This window comes from Amphiprion ocellaris, chromosome 3, assembly GCF_022539595.1.
Source record: "Amphiprion ocellaris isolate individual 3 ecotype Okinawa chromosome 3, ASM2253959v1, whole genome shotgun sequence".
In the NCBI taxonomy this organism is placed as follows: domain Eukaryota; kingdom Metazoa; phylum Chordata; class Actinopteri; family Pomacentridae; genus Amphiprion; species Amphiprion ocellaris.
In genome coordinates this window covers 279,041-300,930 of record NC_072768.1, presented here as the reverse complement: position 1 = coordinate 300,930, position 21,890 = coordinate 279,041, and the positions used below count along the sequence as shown (strand labels likewise).

Sequence of the window (21,890 nt, the reverse complement as noted above, 5' to 3'; positions counted from 1 at the left end):
CCCCATAGACCGTATAACAAAGATTTATTATTATTATTATTATTATTATTATTATTATTATTATTATTATTATTATTATTATTATTATTATTATTATTATTATTATTATTTATTGTCCTCCAGTCTTCAGATTATTACTATTCTTATTCTTATTATTATTATTATTATTTATTTTATTTATTGCTATTATTTTTCTTCCAGTCTTCAGATTATTTTTTTAAATTATTATTTTCTTCCAGTCTTCAGATTATTATTATTATTATTTATTTTATTCATTGTTATTATTTATTTTCTTCCAGTCTTCAGATTATTATTATTATTTATTTTATTTATTATTATTATTTATTTTCTTCCAGTCTTCAGATTCATTCATTCGTTGAAGGAGCGCTGCGTTCACCGACCACACAGAACGTCGTTTTTTTCGACACTTGTAAACAAGCTTCGACTTTTACGCAGTTTTTTTTTTTTAACAAACCAGGCCGTAAATAAACAGCGTCCTCGTCCTGCTCTCTTCTTGTCTTTTTTTAGAAGTGACCTTTCGGCTTCGGTTACCGGCCATCCATGCGCGTGTTCGCCGGTTTTAACGTGCAGAGCATGAAGGCGCTAGCATTTGGGCTAACCCTGGTCCGACAGTAAGTCCACTTCATAGTCATATTTAATGTTTTATTCAGTTTAGCTGCTGTTCGTTGTCTCTCCCGTTTATAAAAAGCTACAGTATGTGGACATAACGATTCGTTTCGATCCAGAAAACCTCGCTTAAGTCAGATTTGTGCATAACTGACAGCTAAATGTTTAGAAACAGTTCTTTTTTCTGCTTGTATGTAATGTAGCCTGTATGTAATGTAGCCTGTATGCTAGTCAACAGGAGCCACAGACATTATGTTCCTGGAGTTTATTTTTAACCTCACCTATAACCCTAACCCTACAAGAACACCAGAACCCACAGAACACGCTTTAAAGAGTAAAAACTAAGAGCAAACCAGAACGTAAAAACAGCAGCTAAGAGCTAACAAACGTTCAGTTTATTGTATATTCACAGTGTGCAGTGCTTCCTAATGGCCACCGGGGGGCGGAGTTACACTATTAAACATGTTCAGATCACAGACTGTATGATCTATGTATGATATAAGCATGTTTAATAGTTTAGACTGTATAGTCCATGATCTAAACGTGTTTAATAGTTTAGACTGTCTAGTCTGTGGTTTAGATGAGATAACCTTTAAAACTGTCAGTCCATAGTGTGCAGTGCTTCCTAATGGCCACCAGGGGGCAGAGTTACACTATTAAACATGTTAAGATCACAGATTGTATGATGGAAACATATTTAGATAGGATAGAATGTGCTTTATTGTCATCATACAGGATACAATGAGATAAAACATTAAATTAAATGATCGTTTATGGCTCAGAAAAAAAGAATAACAGAATAAATTCATTGCCTATAAGTATAATACTGATGTTACTGAAATAAAGTAAGGAAACTAAAATAAGGCTCGAATAGATAAACACTAGTAATTATAATGAGGTAATATCAAACTAAATTAAATACTAGATGAAAGTTTTACATCACATTGGAAGTGTTATACATGATAATGAAATATTACACATGAAACTGAAGTATTGCTCCTGAGAAATAAACATCTGACATGTTGAACATGACGTATTATTATTATTATTATTATTATTATTATTATTATTATTATTATTATTATTATTATTATTATTATTATTATACGCATGAAATGAAACTATTTGTTTGTAATATGGCAAATGATCCTGATATCATCATTCAGATGTAAATCATTCCTGCAGAAACGGGGGCAGTCTTACAGTTTGTTGTCCACTGATAGACAAAAATTAGGGTTTAAATTTTAAAATAACACTGAAAGTTCATGTGTAATCCATATATTAAGATATATATGGTTTGTTTATAGGCTGCAGGTAGAACCACGGCTGAAAATATTAGGAAATTATACAAATAAAACCACAATCCATAAAACATGGCTGGTGGAAATGTTGATCTTAAATGATTTAATTCAATTAATAAAAATAAAAGGCTTCTATGGTTGGTTTTAAGGTTCATTGTGGCCTCTTTCCTGCTGTGTCTCTATTTAATTCAAGTTTATTAATATATAAGTTCAGAAATTTACTCATGTATGTTTTATGGTGACCAAAAAAATCTTGAGTCTGAGAAATAAAACAGAACTCCTTCTCCTGCTCCTGTTTCTGTTACGGTCAAAAGACACAAAAACAGCAAAAACAAAACAACATGAATTTAAGTAAGAACTAAGAAAATATAAAATTCCACAGGTTTAAAAGTGCTGAACATATACTGTTGACCTGCTGGTAAAAATGCTTTTGCAGCATTGATTTGGTTTTTAAACACCAGATTGTGTTTTTTCCTGCCTTTAATTCGCTGTCTGTGTGCAGCACTTTGTAACTTTGGTTTTATATAAATAAAATCATTACATTAAATCAGAATTTTCCACTATTTTCTGCCCTGAGGAGAGCAGAGTGAACAATAGTGTCACATAAACATGAAATATAATGAGTTTAGACTGAATGAGCTTCTTTAAATGTCTGTTTAGGATATTACTTTGTGCATTTTGCTAATTCAATTTTGTCAATTCAATTTTATTTATATAGCGCCAATTACAGTCAAATTGTCTCGAGACGCTTTACAGAACCCATATGTCTGAACCCCCAGAGCAAGCCAAAAGGCGACAGTGGCAAGGAAAACACCCTTTTAACAGGGAAAAAAACCTTGAGCAGAACCCGGCTCTAATGTGGGGGGACCCATCTGCCTGCTGGCCGGGTGGGTTGAGAGGGACAGAAGAGGTAGAGAGGTAGAGATAGAGGGATGGAGGTAGAGAGGAAGAGGTAGAGGGATAGAGGTAGAGGGGTAGAGATAGAGAGGTAGAGATAGAGGAATAGAGATAGAGGGGCAGAGGTAGAGGTAGAGGGATAGAGATAGAGAGGTGGGGGGGGACACAAGCACCATAAAACACACAGTTTGACACATGCATGATAAGACAGATGATACATGCAAAGTACAACTAACATGGAAACTGTTTATAGTTTACTGCTATGGTGTATGGCTCTGGCATTAAATATACTACATATATAGCTGGTGGTAAATTCAAAAATATGTAGATGAGCAAATCAAGTATAGTGAGGGAGATGCAGAGTAGATTGATGGAAATGGGCAGCTGGAAGCAGTGGGCTGGAGGAAGGTCAGCAGCAGCATCCCACAGATGGAGATTAGGCCAGTTGGTGGGAGAACCACCACAGATCTTGTCGCAGATAAAGCGTTTATTTCCTGCAGTGGGGAAACACCATACAACAAAGAAGGACTGCTACAAGGTAAAGAAGAATTCAGGAGAAATAAGATGAGTTTAGTTTTCTGTGCTTTATTTCCTGCAGGTCATGCGATAGACTCGGCTCTGTCTGAAGCCGGTCTGCAGCAGGCCGAAGCTGCAGGACGATACCTGAAGGATGTCAGGTTTAGCCGCGTGTTTGTCAGTGATATGCTGCGAGCTGTGCAGGTAAGATGGAACTAATCTGTGAAAATTAAATTTAAACCAGGCAGGAAATATTTATTTTCTGCACTAAACTGTTCCATCTGTATTCTAGAAGACACATAATCTCAGTTTGTATTAACCATAGTTAGCATTAGGTGGAATATAAACAGAGCAGAAATCCTAAAAATGATCAACCAGCATCTTCAAATCATGCAGAAGAGTTTTTATACAGTAAAATACTCATAGTATATTATATTTCTGACCCTCTTCCTTTCTGGAGGAATAAGATTCAGTTTTTTCTTCCAGACTGCAGAATCGATCCTGAAACACAACAGCAGCTGTTTGGGTCTTCAGATGGTTCGAGATCCTTTACTGAAAGAGAAAATGAGTTCTAATCTCCCAGTAAATGGTTTATAGCTAAGACGTTGAATCCAGCCAGTGGTCGGTTGTTTTCCAGAGCTTTGGGATCGCTGAGGGGAGGAAGGTGAAGGAGCTGAAGGAGATGGCCGAGGCAGCTGGTCAGACGTTTCCAGGCTTCACGCCTCCAAACGGGGAAACTCAGGAGCAGGTAGAGATCTGTTCTCTCTTCATCTGGTATTCATGAGGCTTTTATTCATTCCTGTCTGAGCTTGGTTCCATTCACATTGGTCTCCCTGTCTTCTGTAAAGTTCAGAATAAGTTGTCATTAACACAGAAACAATGGATTGAGATCATAAACCATCTCAACAAATATACAAATAGATTTGTTCACTTTAGCGTGGATATTTAATGTACTCATTTTAATGAAATATTTAGCATTAATTATCAATGAATTAATGCTAATAATCCTACAAGACACATTTGAACAAGCAGAAACTGAAATATGTTTTTTAAAAGTATGAAACATGTTTTCCTAAATGCAGAAACTAGTCATGGTTCCATTCATTTGTTCTGGATAAAGAACCACCAGATATTTCTACCAGCCGTCTTAGTTTATGGTGTTTGTCTTGTTGCATCAACAGCATTAAATAAGCAACAACTCATCATCACATAGTTTTGTGGCGGATTCTGAAGGATGACTGTTAGAAATGGAAAAACTAAAGGAAGCAGGAGGTTTGGGGTGAAGATGAGGATTTCTTTTTAGTGTATAGGTGGGAATAAAGAAGCAGACGAGTGAAATTTAGCTCCAGCAGGACAGATTGTTGACATCATACAAGAAATACCTCTTAAATTAATTTATCAAGTGAAAATAGGAGTCATTTGGGTTATTAGGCCTGGTTTTAACAAACTGTAGGTTTGTTTCTGAAACTGTAGCATCATTTGAACATTGAGAACTCTTAATCGTACTAAAAACAGAAATGCTGATTTTATGAATTCATAGGTCCAAATGGCTACAGAAGGAAGATCCAGGATTTTACCAGGTGAAAAACTGAGTTTTGCATCAAGTCAAGTTATCCTTTTGGATTAAATCTGGCTCCCGTTCTTACATCTTAAAGGGTTTTGACTGTTGTGAGCTCCTAAAAGTTAGATTTTTAACTGATCCTCGTGTAGAAATCTGGTGTTTCCTGGTGATGAGAGAGGAACTGTTTTTAGTTCAGTGCTGGCATGTATTGACAGGTGATAATTAAAGTTAAAACAGTCCACTCTGTGGTGATTCTGTTGAGCTGTGGGGCAGTTTTCTGCCCTGGTCTGGGGTCAGTTGTCCCCTTAGAGCTGCTCTAAAAGGACTTTCCTCTGATCTGTAGTCAGACAATGATAGTAATGAATCAGTTACAGCTGCAGATGTTAAACTGAACCATTCAGCAGTTTAATATTATAATAATTTACTAGAAGACCTGCCATATATACTGACTGATTATTTAACCTTCATCACTAGAAGACGTTATCTGACCATGGAGGAGATGGAAAATTACAAAAACTGATCCCAGAGCCTTCCAAGTGGGAATGATCTGATCTATGTTTACTGACCAGTGTTATCTAGCCAGTCATCTGCAGGTTTGATGCGGCTGTTTGAGATTGTCCAGGGGGAGCTTCCTCTTAAGGGGGGGGTGTGTGATGACCCTCCATCTCAACACCAGGTGTGCCTGATCAGGAGCTGAGGGTCGTCACCTGACTGAGCAATCAGTGGCTCAGCTGCATTTAACCGCTCTCCTCTCCAGTCGAGACGGGTTCGCTGACAGGAGCTGGTGTGTCTGTGGAACTCCAGCCCCACGTGTGGGTTTTTGTGTCATTTGGGCCTTGACGGCATTATGGACTGCTTTTAATTGGCAATAAACCTTTGTTTTTCACCGTACAGTGGTTGTCTCCGAGTTTTTGTTGCAACTGTGGAGCCAAGTTGTAACAATCTAGCCAATCATCTGTGGGTTTACTGATCAGTGTTATGTAGCCAATCATCTACAGGTTTACTGACCCGTGTTATCTAGCCAATCATCTGCGGGTTTACTTCTTTGCCAGTTACTGTGTGTTTCCTGTGGTTACTAAACTGTGTGGTTTACTAGTCAAACACCACTAACTGAAGTTTACTGACTTATATTTAACCTATATTTACTATTTACTGATCTATTGGTCTTTATTTACTGACCTATATTTAACCTGTATTATTGCTCTTTATTTACTGACCCGTGTCTCCATGCTGGCTACCATCCTCTCTCTGCTAACTAACCAATAACTGGAAGTCACTAGTTTATTAACCCCTAACGGAAGTTTACCAGCTACTGATCTGTAGTGAGTAAATCTGTTTTTCTGTCTTTTAGTTATTTATTCCTGTTGTATTAAGGTAGAGACAGAAGAGGTGAATATCTGAGAGTCTTGGACCTACAAATAAACCTTTTTCAGAATCAGAATCCTTTACTGATCATGGAGGGGAAGTTGTTTAACCACAGCTGCTAACTGCTAACAGTAAATAGTCCAACGGTTTGTGAAATAAGAAGCTAAAAGAAGGAAAAAGCAGGAAACAGCATTAATGAAACCAACAGGCTGCATATGGTGAAGCATGGATACCTAGTAGAGGTAAAACTCTAACTGAACCTGCTGAAGATCTTTTCCAATCCAGCCTGTAGCTGAGATCATCATCAAACCATCTGGTCTTCAAGATCCTCAGATCTTTCTGTATGTTCACATCTTGAATCTCCCTCAGGATTAATAAAGTATCTATCTATCTATCTATCTATCTATCTATCTATCTATCTATCTATCTATCTATCTATCTATCTATCTATCTATCTATCTATCTATCTATCTATCTATCTATCTATCTTCAATCTATCTACAGTATCTATCTACAGTATCTATCGATAGCCTATCTATCTATCTATCTATCTATCTATCTATCTATCTATCTATCTATCTATCTACCTATCAATGTATCTATCTATAGTCGATCTATCTATCTTTCCATCTATAGTCTATCTATAGCCTATCTATCTATAGTCTATCTATAGTCGATCTATCTATCCATCTATAGTCTAGCTGTCTATCTATCTATCTATCTATCTATCTATCTATCTATCTATAGTCTATCTATAGTCTATCTATCTATAGTCGATCTATCTATCCATCTATAGTCTATCTGTCTATCTATCTAACTATCTATAGTGTATCTATCTATCTATCTATCTATCTATCTATCTATCCATCTATAGTCTATCTATCTATAGCCTATCTATCTATCTATACTCTATCTAGTCTATCTATCTATAGTCGATCTATCTATCATCTATAGTCTATCTATCTATAGTCTATCTATCTTCTATCTATCTACAGTATCTATAGTCTGTCTATCTATCTACAGTATCTATAGTCTGTCTATCTACAGTATGTATCTATCTATCTATCTATCTATCTATCTTTCAATCTATAGTCTATCTATCTGTCCATCTATAGTCTATCTATCAATAGTCGCTTTATCTATCCATCTATCTATCTATCTATCTATCTATCTATCTATCTATCTATCTATCTATCTATCTATCTACAGTCTATCTATCTATCTATAGTTTATCTATAGTCGATCTATCTACATGTGACTCTGATAGGCCAATGGTCTCCTGGTGTAATGTTCCCTTATTGCCAGTAGGTGGCAGTAAGTCCCTGGTGTCAGTCAGTCAGTCAGTGGAAGGATGTCTGGTATGTTGTGACCTTCCATCCACAGGTTGTATTTCTTCTGTGTCTGCCAGACTGGGTGTGAATCGGGATCAAAGTACCCTCTACTGTCAAACAACTGCAGAGTGTTCGTCATCGTCCGATTAAAAAGTCACCACATAGCTCTGGTTATTTGTGTTAAAGGATGTTCTATTTAAGAGACAGCTGCTAGATCCTGGCTTCGACGGTGACGAGTGCTCTTCATGGCAGAGGCAGAAAATGTGGTTTTTAAATACCAACCTTTAAATCTATGTGACCAGATTTCCATTATGATGCATAAACAAACACTAGAAGAAGCGTTGAGCTAACAGGTGTTTTCTCCATAAACTAACTAGAAGAAGCGTTGAGCTAACAGGTGTTTTTTCCATAAACTAACTAGAAGAAGCGTTGAGCTAACAGGTGTTTTCTCCATAAACTAACTAGAAGAAGCGTTGAGCTAACAGGTGTTTTCTCCATAAACTAACTAGAAGAAGCGTTGAGCTAACAGGTGTTTTTTCCATAAACTAACTAGAAGAAGCGTTGAGCTAACAGGTGTTTTCTCCATAAACTAACTAGAAGAAGCGTTGAGCTAACAGGTGTTTTTTCCATAAACTAACTAGAAGAAGCGTTGAGCTAACAGGTGTTTTCTCCATAAACTAACTAGAAGAAGCGTTGAGCTAACAGGTGTTTTCTCCATAAACTAGAAGAAACGCTGAGCTAACAGTTGTTTTCTCCATAAACTAACTAGAAGAAGCGTTGAGCTAACAGGTGTTTTCTCCATAAACTAACTAGAAGAAGCGTTGAGCTAACAGGTGTTTTCTCCATAAACTAACTAGAAGAAGCGTTGAGCTAACAGGTGTTTTCTCCATAAACTAACTAGAAGAAGCGTTGAGCTAACAGGTGTTTTTTCCATAAACTAACTAGAAGAGGCGTTGAGCTAACAGGTGTTTTCTCCATAAACTAACTAGAAGAAGCGTTGAGCTAACAGGTGTTTTTTCCATAAACTAACTAGAAGAAGCGTTGAGCTAACAGGTGTTTTCTCCATAAACTAACTAGAAGAAGCGTTGAGCTAACAGGTGTTTTTTCCATAAACTAACTAGAAGAAGCGTTGAGCTAACAGGTGTTTTCTCCATAAACTAACTAGAAGAAGCGTTGAGCTAACAGGTGTTTTCTCCATAAACTAACTAGAAGAAGCGTTGAGCTAACAGGTGTTTTCTCCATAAACTAACTAGAAGAAGCGTTGAGCTAACAGGTGTTTTCTCCATAAACTAACTAGAAGAAGCGTTGAGCTAACAGGTGTTTTCTCCATAAACTAACTAGAAGAAGCGTTGAGCTAACAGGTGTTTTCTCCATAAACTAACTAGAAGAAGCGTTGAGCTAACAGGTGTTTTCTCCATAAACTAACTAGAAGAAGCGTTGAGCTAACAGGTGTTTTCTCCATAAACTAGAAGAAGCGCTGAGCTAACAGGTGTTTTCTCCATAAACTAACTAGAAGAGGCGTTGAGCTAACAGGTGTTTTCTCCATAAACTAACTAGAAGAAGCGTTGAGCTAACAGGTGTTTTCTCCATAAACTAGAAGAAGCGTTGAGCTAACAGGTGTTTTTTCCATAAACTAACTAGAAGAAGCGTTGAGCTAACAGGTGTTTTCTCCATAAACTAACTAGAAGAAGCGTTGAGCTAACAGGTGTTTTTTCCATAAACTAACTAGAAGAAGCGTTGAGCTAACAGGTGTTTTCTCTGCTCAGGTGAAGCAGCGGGTCCAAGAGTTTCTGGAGAAGATGCTTCAGCAGGTTGGTTCTGAACGCTGCCGCGACGGAGGACAGGACGGACCTCTGGAGACGTGTCCTGTGGAGGGGAAGCCGGACAACGGGCTGAGGGACGTCCCGGTCCATGTTCTGGTCGTCACCCATGGGGCCCTGATGTGCGTCGCCGTGCGCTACTTTGTGGAGGAGCTGGGCTGCTGCGTCCCTCAAGGCTGCGATAAGGCCTACATGTTCTCTCTAAGTCCAAACACCGGTGTGTGTTGGTTCATTCTGACAGTGAAAGAAGAGCAGCAGAGATTTGTTCTATCAGGTATCCGCTGTGTGTTCGTTCACAGAGCCGATCACATTAAACACTAACAGCAGAGAATCTACTATTTAAATTATTATTATTATCAAATGTGGAGCTCACAGTGCAGCTCATTAAACTTCTGATTAAACTTTAGAAGACTTAAACTAAGGGATGAAGTACTAGTTAATTAAAGAGGTTCAAAGCATCTTTAACATGTGATGCTTATTTCCCCTCCGCTAGAACGTCATCCTCACATCGTTAGCTCTTGGCTGATCATTACTGTAAACGTGGGCGGATAATGAGTCACCGTTTCTATATTTAGCCTCCGGTTTATAGATTTTATGCAGGAACACAGAGCAGGACGGCAGCAGAGTTTACTTTTTGGAAATCAGTGACTTTTCATTGTTGTGAATTAACACTAGAGTCAAGAAGGACCAACCAGTGCTGGGTGTGTTCTGGTTTCACTCCATTCTCTGTGGAAAAAACTGTTATTTATAGAAGATAAACTCTATTTCTCCAGTGCCATAATCTATAGAATGTACAGTGTGGGGAAGAAAACAAACATTTTACAGATTGAAGCTGATGACGAGTCTTTACCTGGAATATTCTAAATGACTGCTGTTAAATGTAAAAGGTTCATTCTGTCGAGAACTTTTCTGATAAACTCCTTAAAAACACTGCAGTAGTTCTCATTTGTTCATCTCCTCATGTTCTATAAATTAGATTTTAAAAACACAAAGCTGTTGGATCAGAGTATTTGATAAGTATTAAGTATTATATTAAAATATTTAGTATTAAAGTATTATATTAGAGTATTAAGTACTTTATTAAAGTATTGAGTATCATATTAGAGTATTAATTATTATATTGCAGTAGTATTGTAGAAGTATTAGGTATTATATTGCAGTAGTTTTGTAGAAATATTAAGTATTATATTGTAGTACTATTGTAGAAGTATTAGGACTTATCAGCAGGTCTGATGTTTGCTGCTTATGTAACCAGTCGGCCGTGTGCAGAATAACTCTTTTTGACCTTTTTTGTGAACATGACAGATCTTTTTTTTCAGTTGTTCTTGTAGTTTTTGCCCAGTTCTGATAAATATGGTCAGAAGCATTAGTAAATCTTAAATACTTCATGGATCATTACAAACTGAGTGGGAAGTATTCAAACCTGTATTTTTTATTTCCAGGGCTGCAGTGATTTGTCAGGATGACTTTAATTCATGTTCGTTGCAGCAGGACTGAAAGCTGGAACTATTTCTCTTTTACATTTGGGTCAGATTCATTTCTGCTGCTTTACCGTCTGCTCATAGAGATGCTCCTGATCAGTAATGAAAAGGAGAAACATCCTCTCTGCATTGTTTCTTTTTATCCACTCTTTGTTAGAATAGAAACAAACACAGCGGATCATAGTCACCATTTATTTTATCAGAAATGACACAGCATAAAATATATAAATAATAAAACAGTATTCTAGGAATTTCACACATTTCAATAAATAAATACCTTTCATTGCTGTGACTACTGGTGTCCAGCACCCGACATATTTGGATGATGTTTGTATGAATACTAGCAGATAAAGGATGATTTTTACCAGCTGTATGCACCGGTCAGCTTCTATTTAGCTTCTCAACCCGTTTATGTGCAAATATTCAGAATTACTTACAGATTACACATTTTTACAGATGCAAAACAAACATTGCCACATCTGGATTAAAATTTAACAGACAGAAGAGGTTAAAGGACAGCAGGACGCCGGACGAACCTCCCCTTCATCTGCTGTTCAAACAGAAGCCCTGCAGCCGCTGTGATGTAACCCTAATCCTAAGTACCTAACCCTAACAGAACCAGGAACCATGCCTAAATACCTAACCCTAACCCTTCCTGGCTTCATGAGGACAGAGCCAGGCACAGCAGCTCCAGAAAGGCTTCAGAGGTTTTTGATTCAAAGATTTTATGATATTTTCTGTAAATATTGAAAGCTTTCAGCTCATAAGAGAGGAAACCCTCTCCAGTGTCAGTTTGACTCCGCACCAGTGGTTCTGTGGTGTCCAGAAGAACCAGAAGAAGCCCCTCTTGTCTTGTCCAGTCCAGCCTCTCAGTCCTGGTCTGCCCGGTCTGCGATGTTGGCTTTGACGGGGCTGACGGCTCCTTTGGACTGTAGAACCCTCAGAGGGTCGTCGCAGGAGGTGATGGTCTCTTTGGACACGGCTCCAGCCCGGTCCTGGTCGGGCTGGCTGTGATCAGATTCCTTTGGATCTTTAGCAGAATGTGAGGGATGTGATTCTGATCTCAGCGGGTCTGAGGGGTTCACCTCCTCGCTCCTCCTCGGCCTCCTCTTCATCAGAGCCCAGGAGGGTTCTGGTGGCTCCCAGTGAGATGTTCTCAGCTCGATTCCCTCTAGTTGGAGTGGCCGGTTCCCACTGGTGGAGGAAAACACGTTGCGGTGGTTTTCTAGATCTAACCTCTGGAAGAGACAGTCCTCTCTGTCCTTCTGCCTCTGTTCAGGACAAACACAACATGTTTACTCTGTTCTCTGGTTTCAGGACTCCTTCATCTAAAGCTACTCACCGAGTGGAACATTTCTCCTCCGGAGTCCATGCAGAGGAATCGTCTTTTCCTCAGATCAAAAATCCATACTGGCCTGCTCCTGTCTCTCCTCACTGGGAAAATCACTGCAAGGAAATAGATTAACCATGGAATCAGTGGTTCCACATGCAGAACATCCCATTCAGTCACGCTGTTTGTAGACGACTTATAAAAATCTGCTTTGGACGCCTAAATTAGAATACGGATTTACTTATTTGCTTTTTCTAGGAATGTGTAAAATGTGTCTTCTGTTACGAGTGCATTTTGTGGAACGTTTTTGTAGATTTGTCAACATTTTAAGACATTTATATGAAGCATGACAGTTTTATGTTATTATTTCAGTTTATTCTTCTAAACATTATTATTTTCTGGTGTTAGCAAAATATTTAGTAATGAAACAAACTAGATCAGTTCAGACGTACCTAGGAAGTCTCTGTGAATGACGTGTCTCCTGGATCTCTTCAGCTCCATGCTGAAGTGTCCTGTTCCTCCAGATATATCTTCATGTGTTCCTGAGCTCCAGCTGTCCTCCTGCTGCTGCTGCAGATGTTCTGGATCCTGGAGCTTCAGTCTACAATCCACCCGTACGGACACGAGTACAGTGATTAGGACGAGAGAGAAGGAAGCCAGTTGCATGATCAGTGGGGATGAAGCGCTGTCCCGTTCAGGATGGAGTGTGGGCCGCTACTGGAGGAGGAGAAAGTCCAGCAGGTCTATTTAAACAGAGGGTCAATAAACCGGCTAACTCATTTACCAAAATGTTTTTCTGTGGTTAAGGGCTGGAATTCATGATTACTTTAACACCATGCAGGAGATTTGAGTCAGAAAACACTAAAATATTTAGTCCTGTCAGAGATGCAGACAGAATTTATTCTAAACATAAGAAACCTGATCCAGACGTTCCAGTTGTTAGACCAGAGGCTGGAGGAGAGGAGGAGGGTTAGGAAAGAAGATGATGGAAACGGTGATTCAGTTTTACTCATCTGGATCTTTACCGTCTTCAGGAGTAAAGCAGTGAGGTAAGAGGAATGTGTTTTTGACTCATGTCTTTATTTTTCTACTTATCTCACAGAAGTTTGTTGAAGTCAGATTTGGAAATGTTCTCCAGAGTTTGTTGTGGTCAGAATGAGTAGAGTAGAGGCTCCTATGGGGTTAAAAATTCTACAACCTGTAGTGTAAAGAACAGTTTAACTCTTTAAACTCTGATTAAAAATCACAGAGAAGAATCTAAGATGTCATGAACACATGTAAAGACCATGGGTGAAGGCCGTGCGCTTCCAATGACTTCTAGAACTCTGAATCTTCTATGACGGAATCTAAAAAACAATCATCGTTTTGGTTCTTTCATAGATTTATTATATATCTTCTGGTTAAAAATATACACAGTACCTTGAACCATCAGTCTGGGTGATGTAGGAAGATGTGTTGATCAGATGAACTTCTCATGAGTGTCTGAACAGGACTCATTTAACAGTCAGTTACAGATCTTCAAATACCTGCTAGACCAATAATTAATCTATGAAAGAATTAAAAAGCATGACAGAGTTTCATTGATGCCATCTTAGAGAGCATCACTGGAAGCTGAAGGTTGATCCATATGGTCTGTATTGGTGTAAACCAACCTTCTGTTGATGGCTGTAAATAATTGATAATTAAGAGTTCTGTTGTGTCCCAGAGTGTGGACTGACATCCAGGGAGAATGATTCATATCCTGCTTCTTAATTAACAGTTCATACTTACTAGTGCATCACCATGCTGGTGACAGATGGTGACCCTGGATGGCAGGCAGGGATCGGAGGATGGCAACGAGGATGGCAGCCGCGGCTCTGCAGATGAGAGCTCTGCATTGCCTCATCCACCAAAGCCTCCTGTGTGCAAAGCTCAGTGGTGAGTTAAAAGAGACCATGGACTCTGTCGTGGCACCTCCAGTTTACAGCACCACCTTCTCCGCAAACTGTTGACCGACATGTCTGCAGAATATAATGATTTGCTCATTCACAATGACATTAGATGACTTAGCAAACGGAACGCATTGACATGTTTTTGTGAACTAAGAGAGGACATTCTGGTGTTTCTCCGGACTTCAAAATTGAAAAAAACCTGGCAAGTTTCTGTCTCTGATGGAAAACGACGAGTTTTATGCCGCTGTTTGTTTTTTAAGCGACGTTTTCCATCATTTGAACGAAGTAAACCTGGAGTTGCAGGGCAGAGATAAGACCGTTGCTGAGCTTGTGGAAAAGCTTCATGCTTTTCACAGAAAGATCTCACTCTTCTCTGCTGATCTTTGTCCTGGGAGGATGCTCCACTTCCCCACGTTGAGGAAATCTGGCCTGCAAATTACCGAGGTGATGTCAGGCCTTATTGACTCTGAAAAACAACTTTGTCAGTAGGTTTGATGATTTCAGCATCTCTGGCATTGTAGAGAGGTCAACTAAGGGATAGTCACAGTGATTTTTCTGTCTTAAATGGATTAAGTGATTATTGTTGAATGTACTTTGAAGCATTTTGCCTTGATAAAATATCTTGCGTTATAATTCTATTCAGAGACATAATATGCAGTTTTGTTTTGTATTTGTTGGTGCACTAAGAAGTTGTTTGCTAGTTAATTAAATTCCAAACAACTGATTTGGCTCACCTGAACTGAGTGCCGCAGTTTGAAATACATTGCTTTGATCAAATACCAGGCACTGCTATGTTGTTGCAGTTCTATTCTGTACCACACTATGCACTTTGTTATGTTTGTTGTTGTTGTTGGAGATAAATTTGATGTAGCCTGTTGCTCAAATGAGAGCAATCTCAAATATAAAGGATAACAACCTGTAAAATTGTGTTGGTACACTTATGTACAATTCAGTGCATGTTTTCTGTTAGTTAATTGCATTTCTCTAATTGTCTGTTAATATGGCTGGGATATTGCTCACCTGGTCAGATTTTTGAACATTGTTGAAAATTTAAATGTAACAATGCCTTGGGCCTATATGTGTCAGTGTATCACAGTGTGCATTCTTAAGCAGTTACATAATACAACATATTGATTTCTTCAGTATGTTGTTGTAATTTCTTTTTTTGTTACCGTGATTACTTATATTGTCTGGCCCCTTATTTTTTCTCAGTTTCATGAACTGGCCCCGACTCAAAATTAATTGAATAGCCCTGCATTAAACCAACCTTTTAGGTAAATGTTCCAGGATGTTGGGTAGAATATACCATCAGATAAACCTTTTAGGTCTACATTGGAAGATTTTAGAGTAGAATATTACTCCAAACCATCCTTTAGGTCTACATTTAAGGTGGAATACTCCTTTACACCAAGATTTTTTGGTCTACATTGAAGGATTTTAGGTGGAATATTCCTTTGAACGAACTTTTTAAGTTTATGTTCAAGGATGTTGGGTGGAATATACCATCAGACCAACCTCCAAGGTCTACAGTAGTGAATTTTAGGTGGAATATACCATTAAACTCACCTTTTAGGTCTAGGGGCAGTGGTGGCGTAACGGTTAAGTCTCTGGACTACTGATCTGAAGGTCAGAGGTTCAAACCCCATTGTGGCCACTGTTGGGCCCTTGAGCAAGGCCCTTAACCCTTCCTGCTCCAGGGGGCGCTGTACCACAGCTGACCCGTCGCTCTGACTCCCCCAATTGGGGAGAGATGCGAAAATCATAATTTCCCCTCCTGGGATTAATAAGGGCTAACAAAATTTTAAAAAAATACATTGGAGGATTTTAGGTGGAATTTTCTTCCAAACTGTCTTTTAGTCTACATTTAAGGATGTTTAGGATGGTATATTCTTCCAAACCAACTTCTCAGGTCTACATTTTAGGTGGAATATTCCTCCATACTAACTTTTTTGGTCTACATTGAAGGATTGTTTCTAAACCACCCTTTCGGGTCTATATTTGAGGTTTTAGGTGGAATATTCCTTTTAACCAGCCCCTCAAGTCTCTGAGGATTTTGGATGGAATACTCGGTTAAACCAACATTTTAGGTGCATGTCCAAGGATTTTTGGTGGAATGTTCCTTTAAGGTGGATGTTTGAGGACCTTGTAGGTGGAATACTTCCTGAAACCAACCTTTTAGGTCAACATTCAAAGATTTAAGGTGGAATATTCCTTTAAACCAACCTGAATTTCATGTTTTGATCATTATCAAGTGAGAAACCTCAATCAAGACTCCTAATAATGACGTTTGACATTTATGCTGCTGTTATTTGTTTAGTCCAGACTAAACAACAGAAATCCACAACTGTAATTTTATTTCAGGACTCCGTTATTAAATGTCAAAACAATCCATGTGACTCTAAAAACTGAACAGCTTTACAAACTCTAAGATTAAACTCTCCACAAGGATCCAAAATAAGTTGGACTTCTACATGAGAGCTTTAATTATTCTTCATCTACTTCCTGAAAAGTTTGGTCAATAAAAAAGACAAAAACTAATATTTTCAGCTGAACTAAAGACAGACTTTGTGATTTTTCTGCTCACATGTTGTGTTGTTGTAAACTTCCTCTTTCAAATAAATAGCCTCCTAACCCCCTGGAAACCAGCGTTTGTCCTGTTTTTGTGTTGCTCCTCGGCGACCCTAGACAGCCGGGTCCCAATGTTTTTGGAGCAACACACCATACTATGACGTTTTTACAATGATGGTTCTACTATGGAACCAGTTTGACATGTTCAGGTGTTCTTTGTGTGAAAACTCAGAGATTTCAGGGATCAGAAGATGGTTTTCAATTTTCTTTGTTAACTTTCTGCTTCAACTTTAAACTAAATTTACCTGACTAAGCCAGCCCTCTGGACTTCCAGGAAGCTGTGTTCCTATTGGCTGTCCAGGTGGCTGCTTGGTGTTATCAGGAACACCTGAGCAGCTCAGTGACTTCCTGCTTTATTTAGCTGCAGCCAAACATTTCCTCTGTTTCTTTTCACCACTGAAACGGGTTTGGCTCTGTTGCTGTAGTTTGTTCTTTAGGCGTTGGCTTGCAGCTTCCAGCAGTAAAATCGTCTTTAATGTGTTTCTTGGTGTGTTTTAGGGCTTTGTACTGGATAGTTGTCTTGGTAAATGTGGTTCTTTAGCCACAGTTAGCACATGGTGCTAATGTGTGCAGTGATTAGTGGATTTGGTGCAGGTGAGTTGTGTCTTTATCTTGGCTGTAGTGAGTCTTTAGAGGTTTCTGGTCAGACACATTCTGTATTCTTGTTTGAGAACCAACGTTGGTTGTCCAGAAGGTAAGAGTTCCTGTCCTGATTCTCTGTTCTCAGAGGTTCTCTGGTAGGCTGCAGGAGACTTTAGCGTTTGGGTTGTGCTAGTTTGGTTTTTGTACGGTTTCATTTAGACGACTATCTTCAGGCCCCTCCATGTGGTTTAGTGAGGTTTTCTGGAACAGTTCTACAAAGCAACCTGCAGCAGAAGAGACTTTGAGAGTTTTTAGGAAGTTCTGGAGATCAGACTTTAGAGCAGCAGAAACATTTGTCAACAGCTTGAGCAGGAGAAGGTGAGGTTCAGAGTAGAAATGAGAAGGAAACCTTCTTGACCCGTGTGGTGAGGTCCTGTACCAAGAGTTTGAGGAGGTTGTGAAGAATCTGTAGTTCTTTGGTCTGAAAGCACAAGAAGAGTCAACTCATTAAAGGAGAAAACAGGAGATATTCTTGGTTCTTCTGTCGCTCTGCAGTTTCCTTAGACTGAATATCAAGTTTATATTTTAAATGATTTCCCATGTGAGCCCAAGAAGACTTGAATAAACTCCCTCCATCCCCTGGACACAACATATTTTATTACCATGTTAAATCTTTTTTTTTTTTTTTGAATATGTGTTTGAGTTTTAATCATAGTTTTAGCATAATTTTTTCTCTTTGCTTGTTTAGTTTTGTCGTCTGTGTGAAAGGTGCTAAACAAATAAAGTTGAATTGATAAACTGAATAATTGACTAACTCATGATTGTGACAGAAGTATTTTCATTGTGATTTAAGGGTGTGGAGGCTCAGGTTGTGGAGGCTCAGGGACAGAGCTGGAAGGCTACAAGTGCACAGAGAAGAAAGAGGGAATTTATTCATAGAGAATACAACACCTGTAGCTATTAATGTAATGAAAGATCAGTGATACCTTCTTTGTATGGAAACCACAGCTACATGCCTGTGTCCCTCCAAACAGAGAGGCCTGTCCCCTCAGCTGCATCGGACATTTCTCAATCTATAATAAAATTTGAGTATGTCATAAGAATGTATTCCGCTTTTAGTTTAATTAGTTTTATCCCCGATAACTGCAGAATTATTGTTGATTATTCTGTCCAGGTTTACCTTCAGGTACAGTTCATGCCACTTTTTCTGGTGTGGTGCTGGTCTGTTTCCTGCCTCAGAGGGCCAAACCCCAGAGGCAGCAAACCTTCTCAGACGGGACACCCACTCCTCATCTGACATAGCTCTGTGCTTCTTTTGTTTGGAAGCCATCTACCATTAACAGAGAAGAAATGTACAAGTTACACCAAATGTACCAGCCAGAGTTTAGAACTAGTAACCATCATTGATATGTATTATAGTAATGTCATTATAATTTATAGGTGCATGAGCTGAACTAGAGCAAATGTCATTCATATTCTAAGCTAATGGGACAGCATAATAACATTACAGTAGAAAAGGACCGCTATAAGTAATCACAGTTACAGTTAGCTCATGACAAGTATTGTTTTTGGGCTAAGAAAATGTATGTACATATGCTGCTGAAAGCTAAATTGTATTGTTAGACTCATGTCACTGCCGCAGTTACTCACTGAATGGTGAAGTAACGTAAGGAAAGATGAATGACTGACAATCATAACGGCGATATTCATACATAACATTACTTATAACGGCGGTCACAGTTTATAATAGACGCACTGACTAATGTGTCTGGGAATATAACAGTGTACAGCTAGAAAACGATAGAAATGAAAAATATTAACCACTATAACAATGCTTTCACGAAGTCTCATTCAAAAAGAGGTGATAAATGAGTGAATAGCGAATGAATGGAAAGGCATAATTGTCGACAATTTGAAATAACGTCGTAATAAAGCGAGGGCACTTTTCTGAAGAGACACACGGCATAAACTGAAGCACGGCTAGCGTAACCCTAAAAGATAACAGTAATATGCGAACCTTTCATGACCGTTAACGGTAAAATGAGAGAGAAAAACGGGTACCTAGCCGGTGTAATAACCAAAGAATGCTACGATCGTTTCTTTCTTGTAATTATTACGCTGTCATTTGCGTAGCATAATAAAAACTACATAAAGATAATGCCGTCTTACCTTGAAATGCCAAAGTTTCCGAGCAGGTGTCTGTATTTTTTGCACAAACAAGTTTGAATGAGTGGGTCGGAGGGGAGGGGAGGGGGGCGGGACCGGGTGAATTCTGGACACGCTGGACGTTAATTTGTCGGCGTGCGAATTCTGGACACAGTGGACACTGATTGGTTGGGTGATTCTGGGGAATTCTGGGCAGGGGAGGATGCGGTTGGCCGAGAAATCTGGAGAAATCTGGAGACGCAGCGCTGTGATTTGACGAACGTAAAGCAGCCTGACGGCCCCGAGGTAGAGCTACAGATCAGATGAAAAGAAATAAATTCGTCGTCCCTTTGGCATCGTAGTTCCTGAAGTGACCACATGGGCGGAGCCAAGGCGGAGTCTGGGTGGAGTCAGGGCAGAGAGCAGGCGGGGAGGTGGGTGGTGGCCTCCCCCCTCTACTCCCCCGCCTCCCCCCACCACCCACCACACCTTCCCCCGCCCCAAGAGTTCTTCGAGTCTCCACGAGTTCTTCGAGTCTCTACGGGTTTTCCCCAGTTTCTGGAGTTTCCACCAGGTCCAAGGCAGAACAAGTCATGAAGAGATGTTGAAGTCGGCCAGGATGGACTGACTTTTTACAGCGACTAGAAGGAAGACCACTAGAAGAGTAGGTCTTTAACCACCATCCATAAAATCCATGGAGTCGCTCCAGAGAAATGAAGGGACGTCAACTTTTATCAACCTCCATCCACATGTTCAACTTCATATCTTTACTTGGAGATTTTTAGCATCACACTTTATTATCATTTATTAGGACTTTAATGGAATCCACCAGCAGATTTAGTTTTTCTTGACAAATTTTATTCTTGTCATCGTGGGACTGCAGTATTTAAAACTCTTCCTTCTATTTGACCTCATGTTTATTAGTTTTAGTGGAGAAACTTATTTTAATTGTCCATTAGTCTCTTAAAATCCAAATAATAAATTGGATTAGTCAAGAGCTTTAAATTTCTTACTTTGTCATATTTTAAATATGACAAAAAAATATAAAAATAAAGCGTCTTGAGACAATTTGACCTGTAATTGGCGTTATATAAATAAAATTGAATTAAAATTGTATATATCTTAATATGTAATGTAATGGAGTAATTCAGCCATATATGTTATGGACATATTTTCTTTGTCCATTAATCTGTTGATTGTTTTCTCCACTAATTCATTTCTTGTTTTGGTTTATAAAATGTCAAACCCAAATATATTCAGTTTACTGACATAAAAATCAAAAAGATTTACATTCATGATGCAGGAATCAGGCAGTTTTTCACTTTTTATCTTTGTTTAGTCAGAAAGATAGTTGATAATGTGTGAATTGTTGCAGCTTGTGAGCCGTAAAATGTTTTAATCTTTGGGGCCGAGTGTCAGAAAACACTTAGAAACCGACATCAACAAAACAAAGATTTGAACATCATTAAAGGGAAATCCAACTTTTGCATGACAATGTCTAATTAAAGGACATTTATTTCCAACGTAAATGTGTGATATTCATCCTCTGGAGCTTTCTCTTCACATCGTCTTCCACCTGGACTGGTTTGGTCGGGAGCATGTGCAACAAACATTTGAAAAACTGCACTTTAACATCAATGAATGACACTGAAGTTTAATCTCTACATAAATGAGACTGAGTCTGGATGTGCTGCTCTGTCATTAACTCCTAAGTTTAGGGAAAGTTCAAACAAAAGAGGACAGTTCAGATCAGACTTGAGAATGAGCTTATTTTGAACAAACGTCTCAGACTTTCTGAGCTTCAGCACCTCCAGCAAGATATTTTAACAACAAGCAACTCAAGAGATCCAGAAATTGGAGAGAGTTAGCTTTAGCCTCCTTTACATTATTTCATCATATGGCACGTTTTTACAACATGTTGAAAAATCTCAATTTTTTTCAACATAGTATTCTATGGCGTTTTTTTGTGCAAAAATTCATGATGTTTTTTTTTTTCAAAGAAAACCTTTCTGGAATGTTTGTAACGGCCTCCTTTACATTATTTCATCATATGGCACGTTTTTACAACATGTTGAAAAATCACATTTTTTTTCGACATAGTATACTATGGCGTTTTTTTGTGCCAAAATTCATGATGAGTTTTTTTTCAAAGAAAACCTTTCAGGAGTTTTTTTCACGGCCTCCTTTACGTTATTTCATCATATGGCATGTTTTTACAACATGTTGAAAAATTGCATTTTTTTTCGACATAGTATACTATGGCGTTTTTTTGTGCCAAAATTCATGATGAGTTTTTTTTCAAAGAAAACCTTTCTGGAGTGTTTTTCACGGCCTCCTTTAAATTATTTCATCATATGGCACGTTTTTACAACATG

At 38.6% G+C, this 21,890-nt stretch overlaps 2 protein-coding genes across 4 annotated transcripts; one reads left to right on the top strand and one right to left on the bottom strand.

Annotated features, from left to right (window-relative positions):
* The first annotated feature begins 464 nt into the window (after positions 1–464).
* On the top strand, positions 465–16,802 carry LOC111572106 (probable fructose-2,6-bisphosphatase TIGAR A). Of its 3 annotated transcripts, XM_055009316.1 has the most exons (6): positions 465–632; positions 3,424–3,545; positions 3,828–3,878; positions 3,979–4,089; positions 9,365–9,692; positions 12,725–16,802. In XM_055009316.1, exons 2-6 carry the CDS (start codon positions 3,528–3,530, stop codon positions 12,733–12,735), a joined length of 519 nt encoding a protein of 172 aa, XP_054865291.1. In that variant the 5' UTR covers positions 465–632; positions 3,424–3,527; the 3' UTR covers positions 12,736–16,802. The 3 variants fall into 3 exon arrangements, with proteins under 3 accessions (XP_054865291.1, XP_054865290.1, XP_054865292.1); XM_055009315.1 differs by lacking the exon at positions 12,725–16,802 and having other exon boundaries at positions 470–632; positions 9,365–10,348; XM_055009317.1 differs by lacking the exons at positions 3,828–3,878; positions 12,725–16,802 and having other exon boundaries at positions 473–632; positions 9,365–10,348.
* On the bottom strand, positions 11,078–12,895 carry LOC111572114 (fibroblast growth factor 23-like). Its single transcript, XM_023275647.3, has 3 exons — positions 12,682–12,895; positions 12,242–12,345; positions 11,078–12,170 (listed from the first exon to the last, which is right to left on the bottom strand). The coding sequence occupies exons 1-3, from the start codon at positions 12,893–12,895 to the stop codon at positions 11,769–11,771; spliced, it is 720 nt and encodes a 239-aa protein (XP_023131415.1). The 3' UTR covers positions 11,078–11,768.
* Positions 16,803–21,890: the final 5,088 nt, after the last annotated feature.